Source organism: Azolla caroliniana, unplaced genomic scaffold, assembly GCF_043228905.1.
Source record: "Azolla caroliniana isolate FFs.n. ecotype wild unplaced genomic scaffold, voAzoCaro1.0.p SCAF_2, whole genome shotgun sequence".
In the NCBI taxonomy this organism is placed as follows: domain Eukaryota; kingdom Viridiplantae; phylum Streptophyta; class Polypodiopsida; order Salviniales; family Salviniaceae; genus Azolla; species Azolla caroliniana.
In genome coordinates, this window is record NW_028230437.1 from 26,147,394 (window position 1) to 26,160,905 (window position 13,512).

The 13,512-nt window shown below is 38.2% G+C and overlaps 2 protein-coding genes across 2 annotated transcripts; both read right to left on the minus strand.

Moving 5' to 3' along the window:
- Positions 1–334: 334 nt before the first annotated feature.
- LOC147867872 (uncharacterized) lies at positions 335–13,219 on the minus strand. Its single transcript, XM_087315757.1, has 2 exons — positions 10,786–13,219; positions 335–5,292 (listed from the first exon to the last, which is right to left on the minus strand). The coding sequence occupies exons 1-2, from the start codon at positions 12,874–12,876 to the stop codon at positions 874–876; spliced, it is 6,510 nt and encodes a 2,169-aa protein (XP_087171883.1). The 5' UTR covers positions 12,877–13,219; the 3' UTR covers positions 335–873.
- Positions 6,643–10,779, minus strand: LOC147867873 (pentatricopeptide repeat-containing protein At1g06140, mitochondrial-like). Its single transcript, XM_087315773.1, has 2 exons — positions 9,058–10,779; positions 6,643–8,954 (listed from the first exon to the last, which is right to left on the minus strand). The coding sequence occupies exons 1-2, from the start codon at positions 9,142–9,144 to the stop codon at positions 6,837–6,839; spliced, it is 2,205 nt and encodes a 734-aa protein (XP_087171899.1). The 5' UTR covers positions 9,145–10,779; the 3' UTR covers positions 6,643–6,836.
- Positions 13,220–13,512: the final 293 nt, after the last annotated feature.

Consider the following 13,512-nt stretch of genomic DNA (forward strand, 5'->3'; position numbering starts at 1 on the left):
ACAAGTAAGCCAAATCTATGTTAATGAGATATTTGACAACAACTTATTCTAGTTTGATGCTCCTAAGAATACTTCACGCATCCTTATTTTGATACCATGAATCACACTTAACCTTTGAGGGCCATTAGAAAGTTTAACTACAATTTACTAATCTATCTTTCAAAGTACATACTATTTATCTTTACGTCGGGCATAGTCAAGCTTATTAAAATGCTTCCACATTGTCACCTTCTTTAATATGGAATGCCTCATCCTCATATTCATTACAAGGGATACATTTATAAAAGACGTATTCCCATGTATAAGACATATCTCAATGAAGTGGCACATGAGGGAAGATATGTAGTGCATGAATGTACATTATGTTCCTTGGGTAAAAGATGAAGTACATAAACTCCTCGACCAAATTCATCAACGGTACGAGCTTTGGATGGGTTTGGTGGGTACAAACCAAACACATAAAGAGGCCATTGGTATTGGATAAGACAAAATTTGTCACTAACACTTTTCATGATGTTCAGCTTGAGGAGAGGATCATTTTTTAGTTGAGTTTGCAATTTTTGACAACACTAATGATCTCGTTAATCTCTTGAGTTTTTTTTGACTAGACAATGAAATACACCTTAATCAGTGCATATCCACGTCTTCACAATGAGTGAAGGAATGCTACTAGCCACATTAGCAACATATATGGCATAGCCATCATGTATCGGTGTTCACCTCTAAGAAATACAAGAATTTCTAATTGCATCCTGACTTCGAAATAAAACAATTATCTACCAACTTTGGCCAAATCATATTCAAGAAAATCCATATGCTCAAGCACAGATTTTCCTGAGGGCTATGGTGGGTGTTGAACTCCCAACCTATCACTTAACTGAAATCTGTGGACATCTTCTCATCCAAATTCAATGCACGTTCAAACACCGACTTTCCCAATTCAACATTTCCCAACTTCTTACAAGATTCTAATACACTATGCCACACCACAAAATTAGGAGGGAATGGCATCTTATCGATCGCGGTTAATGCTAAATCTAAACAGCCGACACGACCAAACATATCAATGATACAAGTGTGGTGCTTTAAAGTAGCACCAATGCCATGGTATGTGTACATGGCATGCATGTACATATGGCTCTTACTCATTAACCCTGATTGGCTGCATGCACTTAGAAGAACAGTGAATGTGACATCATCTGGCTTTATGCCAACATCTAGCATCCCTTCCAAAGTGAGAGAAATGTTGTTACCATCACCAATCTGCGCATACCCTGATAAAAGTATGGTCCATGAGACAACATCTCGAATTACAAGCTTGTTGAATACTTGTTGAGCTTTGAAAACTGACCCACATTTACCATACATATCAACCAATGCATTACCGATAGGATGACAAAGACCCAATAACATTCCTCGTTTTTCAATCTCACCATGTATTTCTTGACCTTTCTCCACTGCCCCTGTGTTAGCACATGCTTTCAGGCTGCAAAGAAATGAAACCTCATTAGGAGAGATACCCTCTAGTTGCATCTTCTCGAGACATTCTATTGTTTCCTCATTATGCTCAAACCTAGAAAATGATGCCATGAGTGCATTCCATGAGACCACGTTCCGAAATTGTAGCACATCAAACATTTCTTGTGCCTTCACAAGAAAGCCATATTTTGCATACATATCTATCAATGTGTTCCTGATAGAAATATCCCTTTCTAACAAATTGTGTTTGTTTATCTCAATATGTATGACTTGACCTTTCTCACTATAATTATCACATGCTTTCAAGCTGCAACGAAAGGTGGTCGCATCAGGAGAGATACCATCCAATTTCATGAATTCATAAATTTTGATGGCCTCTTCAGAATTTCCATGCTCAGTGTATCCTGAAAGTAGAGTATTCCAAGAAATTACATTTCTGGAACTAAGCTTATTGAAAATTTCTTGTGCTTTTACTGGCAATCCACATTTCATGTACATGCCAACAAGTGCAGTACCAACAATAACATTTGTTTCCAGCAAGCCTCCAGGGGTGATATTACTATGAATTTCTTGACCCTTTTCTGCAGCTTTGATATTGCCACATGCTTTTAAGATGGAAGATGATATGTAAGGGTTTGCTGAAATTCCCTGAAGTTGCATGTGTTCATAACATTTAAGTGCTCTATCGTCACACCCTTGCTTTGTATACCCAGCTATTATAGCTGTCCATGCTGAAACGTCTTGGACTTCTATCTTGTCGAAAACTTCTTGTGCAGTTACAAGCAACCCACAACTGGCATACATATAAATCAAAGCAATATCAACTGCAAAATGTCCTTCACATATTCCTAGTCTTTTAATACATGCATCCATTTCATATCCTTTTTTTATATCTCCTAACTTTGCACATGCTTTCAAGCTGCATAGAAAAGTTCCGGGATCAGGATAAATTCCCTCAAGTTGCATCTTGTAGAAATTCTTTAGTGCTTCCTCGGCATTTCCATTCTCAATATATCCTGTCATCAAGGCATTCCATAACACTACCGTTCGGGTTGGCAGTGTGTTGAATGTTTCATGCGAATCTGAAAATGAACCACAATCCGCATACATGATGATTAAGGCACTGCCTAGAAACATGTCTCTTTCTAATAAACCCCGATTTTCTACCTTTGCATGCATACTTTGTGCCTTTTTAAGAGCCCCTATGCTGCCGCAAGCTTTTAGAATGGATACAATTGATGCTGAATTAGGTAGTATGCCCAAATCTTCCATCTTCTCAAAACATTGGATTGCCCTCCTTGGCTGCCCATGTTCAAGATATCCCGTAATCAATGCATTCCAAGAGACAACATCTTTCACCTCGAGCTTGTCAAACACTTGTTCTGCCACGTCTAGCCAACCACATTTGGCATACATATCGACCAAAGTATTTCCGACATCACCTTTCAACATGCCCTGTTTCTCAAGAGTAGCATGTATATCCATGATATTGCCTATGTTGCCAAAGGCAATTGAAGCTTTCAAGGTGCAGATGAAAGTAAATGCATCAGGAGAGATTCCCTCTACGTTCAGTTGCTCAACTAGCTCGAGTACCCGATTAGAATATCCGTGTTCAAGATATCCTGACAATAATGTATTCCAGAGTGTCACATTTCGGCTATGAACCCTATCAAACACTTCATGTGCTTTGGCAAGCGAGGAACATTTGGCATACATGTCAACTAATGCATTCCCAACAATATGATCTACTACAACTAATCCTTGTCTTTCAACTTCAGCATGAAGTTCTTGGCCTTTGACTTCATCTTGTATTTGGCCACAAACCTTTAAGCCACAAACGAGTGTAATACCAGTTGGTGATACACTTTGGAATTTCATCTTTTCAAGGCATTCAAGTGCTTCCTCAAAGTAGGAGTGTTCTGTGTATCCTGATATCATTGATGTCCATGCTACTATACCTTTAACTCTAATCTTATCGAAAACACATTGTGCTGATGCAAGCAACCCACATTTTCCATACGCATCAACTAAGGCACTCTCTAGAAAATGGTTTCCTTGCAACAACCCTTGTTTCTCTATCTCAACATGTAGTTTTAGACTCTTTTCTGCATATTGATTTGAGCCACAAGATCCCAAGATTGAAAGAAATGTGAAAGCATCTGGTGGCACCCCCTGAACCTGCATTTCTTGAAAAATTTCCAGTGCTTCATTATCATGTCCATGTTCAGCATATCCTGCAATTAATACATTCCATGAAACTATATTTTGGATTGGAAGACTGTGAAAAACGTCACGAGCTTTAGAAAGCATGCCATATTTAGCATAAAAATCAATTAAGGTGTTTCCTATAGCAAGGTCTTTCTCTAGAAGCCCCTCCATTGTAATCCTATCGCATATTTCTTCACCCTTAACTCTATTTCCAATGTTTCCACATGCTTTTAAGCTCAAAATGAATGTGACAGAAGTTGGTGATACTCCTTCAACTTCCATAAGCTCAAAATACTCTAGTGCCTCTTCTGCATGACCATGTTCAACATATCCTCCTATAAGTGCAGTCCATGAAACTACATTTCTGGTTGGAATCTTATCAAATACTTGGTTTGCTGTATCAAGTGCACCACATTTGGTATACATATCTATCAATCCATTGCCAAGAGCAATATCACCTTCTAGTAAGCCCTTCTTTGCAATATCACCATGCATTTCTTGACCTTTTTCAATCATTCTTACACTAGCACAAGCTTTCAAGCCACATACAAATGTCGCAATGTTCGGGGAGATAGCTTGCAATTGCATTCGTTCATAACAAACTAGTGCTTGATCACTGATACCATATTCAACATATCCGGAAATTAATGTGGTCCATGAAACCACATCTTGAATTGGAAGGCTATCAAACACCTGTTCTGCCATGATAAAGTCACCACATCTAGCATAGATATACACCAAATTGCTTTGAAGGAAAATAGCTCTTTCTACCGACTCTTTTTCTTGTTTTGTTATCTCGCAATGTATTTGTTGTCCTTTATGAATAGATCCTATGGCAATACAAGCTTTTAAGATACAAAGCAATGTCACATCATTTGGAGAAATACCCTCAACTCGCATTTGTTCAAAGCAATGAATTGCTCGATTTCCATATCCATGGTCGGCATATCCAGCGATAAGTACTGTCCACAAGACAATATCCCGACAAGGGAAGATATCAAACACCTTTTGTGCTTCTTTAAGCATACCAAATTTCGCATACATATTGACCAAAGTGCTACAAACATAGACATTCTCATTGATCAACCCTGTATATACCACATCCATGTGGATTTGGAAACCTCTTTGAAGCTCTTTAATCTTTTCACAAGATTTAAGCAATGCCATATAGGTATATCCAGAGACACATAAAGAGTCATCATTTCTCATTCTCTCGTACATGGAAAAACTCTCATGTGGCCTCTCGCATTCTATATAACCATTGATCAAGGAATTCCACGAAACATCATTCTTATATAGCAACTTATCAAAAACTTTCCTGGCCATTTGCACACATCCAGTTTCCACATACATTGACAGAACATAGTTCCCCAGTAATGTTTGAGAATCCACACCTATTTGGCATACAAAGGTATGTAAATGGAACACAGTTTCTCTGTCTATTCTCTGTTTCTTACACTTATGAAGAAAGAATACAAAATTTTCAATGGAAAAGAGGGAGCAAAACCCATCATCCATAGTCTCTAAAGTAAGCATTTTCAAGTGATTTCTGAACGAATTTTGATCTGGTTGAACTTTCATGACATCCGATCGAAGGAAGGATCGCTAAAGTGAAGTGATGAGAATACAGTAAAAAATGAAGAAGAAGAAGGATGGAAAGATCCATGGCGGAACTCCTACTGCTGCTAAATTCTCTGAGATGAATCGACGTGCCATTCTTCACGGTTATATAAATAGGATGGAAGACTTCTAAACAAAGACTATAAATGTAATTTTTAAAGAGAACAAGCACAGAAACACGAGTATACCTCTTAGCTTAGCTTACACACTCCTATGCAGAAATTTGAAAGTAAAGTTTGTATAACATTCTTGGTAGCTTTTGAAAACTTATGGGACATTCTCATTCATTCATAACAAATTAGGGCAAGAAGTTCTCTGTTTTTCCCAATAATATACATATCATAGGAATGGTTGGTAAGTGTGTTAGAGTTGCCATGGCTCGTATCGATCAACACCGATGAGGTTGCTTAGTGTGCAACGAGATGATGCTCTCGTGTATGTTGTGCTTAACTCGTTTGGATGCTTGGGCCAATAAGCGTGTCAATGCCTTGTGGAAATACAGTTGATTGCTTGCAGGATGCTTGTTTGAGAGAGAGAGAGAGAGAGAGAGAAACCTCTTCTGGTCGTGTAAATAAGATGCTTCGGTACATGAGTAAATGTATGTTGTCAGTAAGAACTTGTGATGGCATGATGGTAATGTAGGACGGTAGCTTGTTAGGATGTTTGGTTGTGTGTTAAAGTCATCAATAAATTATTGGCATCCTAACAAGCTATGTCCTAATTTGTTGACCATAAAACAAACCCGATGAATCCTAATTTGTTGGAATGTTTGGTAATGTGTCATGTCACCATATATCATTTTTTAGGATAAAGACTAGTGGATTGCCTAGTAGATGTCCAATATATATGATGTTCAAGAGAATCTAGTTCTTCACCTCCCTTATGAAGAAGACAACATAACATGGTGACATTGACAATTCAACATTGCACACCTCGGTCACTCTCCTAATTTTGAGACCTTATGTGGGTAGGTTCTCACAATACTAGAATGTAGTTGCACCAAGGGGAATAAGAGCAAAGATAGCACATCTTTATGAGTTTAAGTGGAACTAGTTCTTCACTTGACAACTTCAAAAGGTATGATGCATTCACAATGACCTTCCTACACCAGTTTCAAATGAATAAGTCAAGCTCAACTATGAGATAAAATACATGGGTTGCAATAGGAAGACTTGTAGAGTACCCAAGTCTAATCATCATTTATTACTACCCTTTTTTGCTACACTCACAAAAATAACATCCACCTAGTTCAAAAAACTTCCAAGGAAAAAGTCTAGGTACAATTTAGTTTTCATTAATTTCCCCAAATGCTCTTTAAGTTTTTGATACTTCCACAAATGGCTTACATTAAAGACAAAACTTAGGGAAGTATTATTAAGCTTAAGAGGATCCATCCCGTGATATTGCCATTGGATGAAATATTTATAGTAGAATGGGATGGTATCCTTGATCAATTGCGAAAACAATTACCTATTTGTGCATATTTGGAGATATTCTCATTGCATGTCGAGGGTCCACCAAACTTAGGATTAAGGAGGTTTTAGAGGTCCGCTTTGCTTGGCATATTCGAACACATTTTTTCCTAGCTCCAAATTTCCCCAATACCTACAACCATCCAACATTGTTTGCCATGTTACACGATTTGGAAACAAAGGGCCCTTTCTTATCATCTCTAGGGCGTTATCTAATCGACCTTCTCGGCCAAGGAGATCGACCACACAAGTGTAGTGTTTGATTGTTGGAAGAATGCCATAGTCTTGGCTCATAATATCAAAATATGTTTGGCTTTTACTATGTAAGTGTGCTCGACTACATGCTTTCAGAAGAATAATGAAGGTGACATAATCCGGATGCATTCCGTCTGTTTGCATAATATGAAAGCCATGGAAAACATTCTCAATTTCTCCACAATACACATATCCATCAATCAAAATGTTCCACGAGACACTATCGCGATGTGGAAGCTTATCGAATAGCTTTTCGGCACTAGAAAGGAGACCTGCTTTAGTGTACATATCAAGCAAGGCATTTCCAAGCACTATGTTTGTTTCGGGCAGGAAGCCTTTTCTCTCAAGCTCGGAATGTATTTTGATACCCTTGTTTGTGATCCCAATGCTTCCGCAAGCTTTCAATCCGCAAACAAATGTGATCGAATTCGGAGGGACATTCTCTAATCGCATTTGCTCATAGCATTTTATTGCACAGTCGCCTCGTCCATACTCCGTATACCCATCAATAAGTGCTGTCCATGAGACCACATCTCGAGCTTGAAGCTTGTCAAACACCGCTTGTGCAAAGTCAAGTAGACCAAATTTGGAATACATGTCTATTAATGCATTTCCTACAATAATATCTTTTCTTCCAGATAAGCCGAGGCTGTCAATCAATGCATGGATAGCTTTTCCTTTATTTCTAGCTTTTATGCTACCACAGGCTTTCATGCCACAAACAAAAGTAACTGAATTCCCCACAATTCCTTCACATTGCATCTGTTCCAAGCATTTCAATGCTTCTCCACCCAGCCCATGATCACTTAATCCTGACATTAAAGCATTCCATGTGACTACATTCTTTTGATTAGAAATCTTATCGAATGCTTCCCATGCTGTTGCGAAAAATCCACATCTAGCATATGTATCAACCAAAGCACATCCAAGAAAAAATTCTTTCTCTAACCACCCTCTACTCTCTATCTCTGTCGCTATCTCCTTAGTTTTATCCACTGCTCCAATGTGTGCACAAGCTTTTAGTACAGATATAAAAGTGACAGCATTTGGGGAGAAACACTTATATTGCATTTGTTCAAAGCATTCCATTGCTTCTCCATAGCTTCCATACATACAATAACCTCCAATTAGAGATGTCCACATGACCACATCTTGTGTCCAAGATGTATCGAGAACTTTCTGAGCTTCAAGGAGGCAACCACAAGAGCTATACATATAGATCAAGCTACTACCAATGAAAGCATTTACTTCTAACAAACCAAATTCTTCAATCTTACAATGAAGTTCTCTACCTCTTTCCAAGTCTTTCAACTCTGCACAAGATTTCAATAGCGCAACAAACATCCGTGGGCATATACATTGATGCATATAATGAACCGTTTTCATTCTCTCATACATGATAAGGGCATGGTCATGCATGTTATGTTTGACATAGCCATGCATGATGGCATGGAAAGGGGCTTCGTTTGGATGCATTGAACAATCAATAACATGATGGGCCTGACTGATACAACCCGCATCCACCAACAATGAGACAAGCATATGGCCTAACATTTTGTGAGATTTTAACCCTTTTCTCTCCATGTATGCATAAACTCTAAGAGCATTTTCTTGGTTTCTCTTGCATTTCTTCAAAATGAAAGCAAGGTCATCATATGAAGGTTGAGGAAGCTTACTACCTTTCTCTAAAGCACAAAGTGCATCCTCTATGACAAGATTTCTCCATAACTCTTCTTCACTTTTACTACCTCTTTTGATGTTTCCTTTTCCTTTTTCTTCTTCATTTTCTTCTTTTCCTTCTCTTTGGATCATATCTTCTGATAAGAGGTTTCTTTTGACCCAAACAGGGGTGTACCAAGAGTCTATCCATAGACACTCGTGGCTCAACTTCTTCTTAAAATCTGCATCCCTGGGGTTTCTCTGCAAGCAAGGATATACATACATACATATACATATCTATATCTGTATCTATATCTATAAATTAATGAATAAAGAAAGAAAGAAAATATACACATAGAATTACTTTGCTCTTCCTGTTGTCCAACCAAAGAGACGGTTTTCTGAAGTAATCTTCCCACAGATGATCTGCTCGTGCCCTTGATGACTGCATTCACTAGCCAAAAACCTAAACTCCCCTTAATCTAACCCCCAAAACCATGAAACCCTAAAACACTAATCCCAAACACCAAAACCCAAATAGAGACCCATGAAGGAGTTTCATATGAAAAATGATGTTCGGAATCTTTCGCTACCTTACATCATTTGACGAATGTTTAAGCTTAAGCTGATTAATCTATCCACATCAATCTCACTCTTATTAGATTAACAATCTTCACCTCTTTCGTGTTAAGCCTCTTAATGTCCACATCGTATTTTAATCATTGTATTATTAAAACCTTGCCACTTCTGAAATGTCAAAAAGCTGGTTAAAGTTCGATCATAATATTGTTACGTTTTCCTTTTGTGATGGAACATTGACTGGAATGTCAATAGCCATTTTGGAATGTAGACATAATACCATGGGGTATGGGTTGATCTATGAGCTGTTGCTTAAATGACAAAACTGACCCTTAATTGTATCGTTTTTCTCGCATGAATTCAGTATTTTCCTATGTGAATCAAGTTTTTATACTACTATCATAATTATGATGTTTATGGTGTTGTTGACCTAGTCAGCTCGTGAAATATAATACATAAGCCTATGTTTAAGCTTTTATACACACAATTTCATTTTGTTACACATTACTCAAGATAAAAGTTATTCATATAAATGACCATTAGCAATCACCCCAGCGTAGCAAGTTTTATCATGCATCATCTTTGTAGCTTGTTGACAAAGCACTCTAATAAGAACAGGGGGCATAGCCCTCATTAGCAAAAGTAAATCTTGAAAATGGTTTCGGGCAATCACTCGCGCGTTGCAAGGTTTATCATGAATCATCTGCGTAGCTTGTTGACATGCCACTCCATTAGGAACAGAGGCAAAGCTTCTCATTGGCTAAAGTAATTCTTGAAAATGGTTTTTTCGTGATCACCCAAGTGCATCCAGGTTTTAGTTCACAATGATTGTGAATCATCTTTATAACTTCTCAACATGGCATTAATGTCAGAACAGAGAAGACCTCCCCATTTGCAACCAAATGCAAATGAGACATGTTTTTTTCTCTCTCCGTAAAGATATATATTTTTAACACGGAAATGTAGGTATGTTACTTTTTGCTAAAGCTCTATGCATGAGCATGAATCGAAGGGTGAACAAACTTCGGAAATGGGCAATTGGCCCTAACCATAAGTGTATCAGTTTTCCGTAGCATATGAATAGAGAAATTAGGAACTTAGTTTCATAGGAGAGGAGAATGGGTTCCACCATTGGAGGTTATGAAAGACCTGCTCAGTACAGTTGAATATCCACAAATGGCCAAATTAGGAAATTCTCAGTATGTATTTCTTGGTCCTCTTCCATGTCTCCTACAAGTCCACAACCTTGCCCAAGTAAAGGGGAAGGCATTCGTAAAGACTCCTTTGTTTTTCATCCTTTTTGGAAAAACTTCGAGTGCATAATCAATATTCCCATGTTTTTGAACATAGCCCATATCTTCCATATTACCACAAGCTTTTTATATTATTAGCAAACAAAGATTCAAGAACTACCATGGTATGATTTCAACATATGTTCTTACCAATGCCTCTCAAGAATCTAAGTTTCTTACTTCAAGTATGTTGAGCACTTCTTGGGCAGAAGAAATCAAACCACATTTTTCATACACATCAAACTGTTACTTATAACACCTTCACTCTCAATGCACCCAAACCTTTCGATCTTGGCATGTATTTCTTGACCTTTGATCGCATCTTGAATCATGTTACAAGCTCTCATGCCACAAACATATGTGAAAGAGTTAGGAAAAAGACCCTCGAGTTTCATTTGTGAAAAGCACTTCAATGCTTCCTTGCCATTCTGCATTTTAGAGTATCCTGAAATCAAAGCATTCCAGGACACCACATTCGGAACTGAGAGTTTATCAAACACTTTCTCTGCTCTTTCAAGCCAACCACATTTAGCATATATATTTGCCAAGCTATTTCTTACACTATCTGTATCCAGGATAGCATTGCTCTCAATTTGAGTATATATTTTACGGACTTTATTTGTTTGTCCTAGGCATCCACACGCTTTCAAGGTACAAAGATATGTTACAACATTTGGGGAAACTCCTTCATGTTGCATTTCTTCGAAACACATTAGCACTTCGTCATTACACCCATAGTCATTATATCCTTCCATTAACACATTCCACGATGCAGTGTTGCGAACAATTAGCATATCCAATACTTTCCTGGCATCAACAAATGCGCCATTCTTTGCATACATTTCAACCAACGAACTCCCCACAGAAAGTTCTTTATGAAAACCCAACCGCTCAACGTCAGCATGGGTTTGTCTTCCCTTACCTAAGAATCTTGTGCCACCACAAGCTTTGAAACCATAAAGAAATGTGATGTGATCTGGACAGGAACACTCCTCTTTCATATCATTGAAACATTTCAAGGCTTCACCACTTCTCCCATGTTCAACATATCCAGTGATAAGTGTATTCCACGACACTGTATTTCGCAGAGGAAGTGTTTGAAAAAGTTTATGCGCTTTTGCAAGTGCACCACATTTAGCATACATGTCAATCAAGGCATTTCCGACAACAGGATCTTCCTTCACTAAACCTTGTCTCTCAATCTCCAAATGTATTTCTTGCCCTCTTTCTAACGCCCCTACAATGCCACATGCGTTCAATCCACATACAAGTGTTGCGGTGTTGGGGAGGATTCCTTCAAATTGCATCTGTCCAAAACACTCTAATGCTTCTTTACCATGTCCATATTCACAATACCCAGCCAAGAGCGTGGTCCATGATACTACATCTCTATTCAGAATGGTTTCGAATGCTTCTCGAGCCTTTCCAAGCAATCCAAATTTGACATACATATCAACCAACATGTTAGCAACGGGGAGTATATGCAACAACCCTTTCCTTTCAATTTCAGTATGTATTTCTATACCTTTATCAATAACCCCCATGCTACTACAAGCTTTCAAGATGGCAATAAATGTGACATAGTTAGGACAAACACCTTCAAGTTGCATCCTTTCAAAACACTCTATTGCTTCCTCACCATAGCCTTGCTCTACGTATCCAATGATGAGGGTGGTCCATGAGACTACATCTCGATTCTGAAGCTTGTCAAACAGTAATTGTGCAACAGTGACTAAACCACATTTACCATACATATCAACCAGGGCACTGTTCATGAAGCATTCTCTTTCAAGGAGTCCTTTTCTCTCAATATAAGCATGAATCTCATGTCCCTTTTCTATTGCACCTATAACGCCACATGCTTTCAATATACAAACAAAAGTGGCAACATTTGGAGAAACACCCTCAAATTCCATGTATTTAAAACAACGTAATGCTTTATCAATATGCCCATGTTCGACATAACCTGATATCATTGTCGTCCATGAAACCACATCACGAAGCGGAAGCTTAAGAAAAACTTGTTGTGCATTGATGAGCAATCCATGTTTGGAATACATATCAACCAAATTATTGCCAATGTAGAGATCTCCTTCTAAGAAACCTGTTCTAGCTGCATCGAAATGCAACCGAAGACCACTTCTAACATCGCCAACCTTTGCACAAACTTGCATAAGAGACACAAACGTATGGCCAGTTAGATGAGAGAAACAATCATTTGATGGCATTAAACGATACAATCCAAGTGCTTTTTCCAGCAATCCAGCCTTGATACAATCCATGATCATAGAATTCCCACATTGATTCATCATGATATACCAAACCCATCGATTATACTTCTCCCTAGTTATGGACGCATCCTACGTCAAACCATTATCAAGAGGAAACATCTCCCTAGTTATACATTTGGTATTAGCTCCTTTTCTTGCATATATGCATGTAAGCAGAGCGCCTTTGCGAGGCTTCTCTTTCTCTTACAACAATTCAATACAGCATATACATCGTAAAGCATGGAAAGCCTCTCATGATATATCACAGAGACCTTGAAACGTCTTTTCTTCCTCCTCCACCTGCTTAATACATCAACTTCTTCTTCTTCTTCTTCTTCTTCTTCATGTTTTCATCCCATTTGTATGTTTGGTAAATGTAGAATGAAATAACTGAGGAAACAGAGCATTTCCTTGCGTCAAGTCTCAAAAGATACCCCTCTCCCAAGTTTTACTTTATTACTTTCCGTGCCCCTATGTTTTCTTGCTATTTTCAAAAATACCCCTGATCAAGTTCCCCTAAAAAAGAGGAAAAGAGGGACAAATCTATTGAGAATAATGATGATGCAAGTGCTCCTTCGGGTCTTTCCGACAACTGTGTTGGGGGACCCTTTATCATCTCACTATCATTGGCGATGCTCCTCACTCACCTCAATTGAAAAATTGCTCGGTTGTATCTCT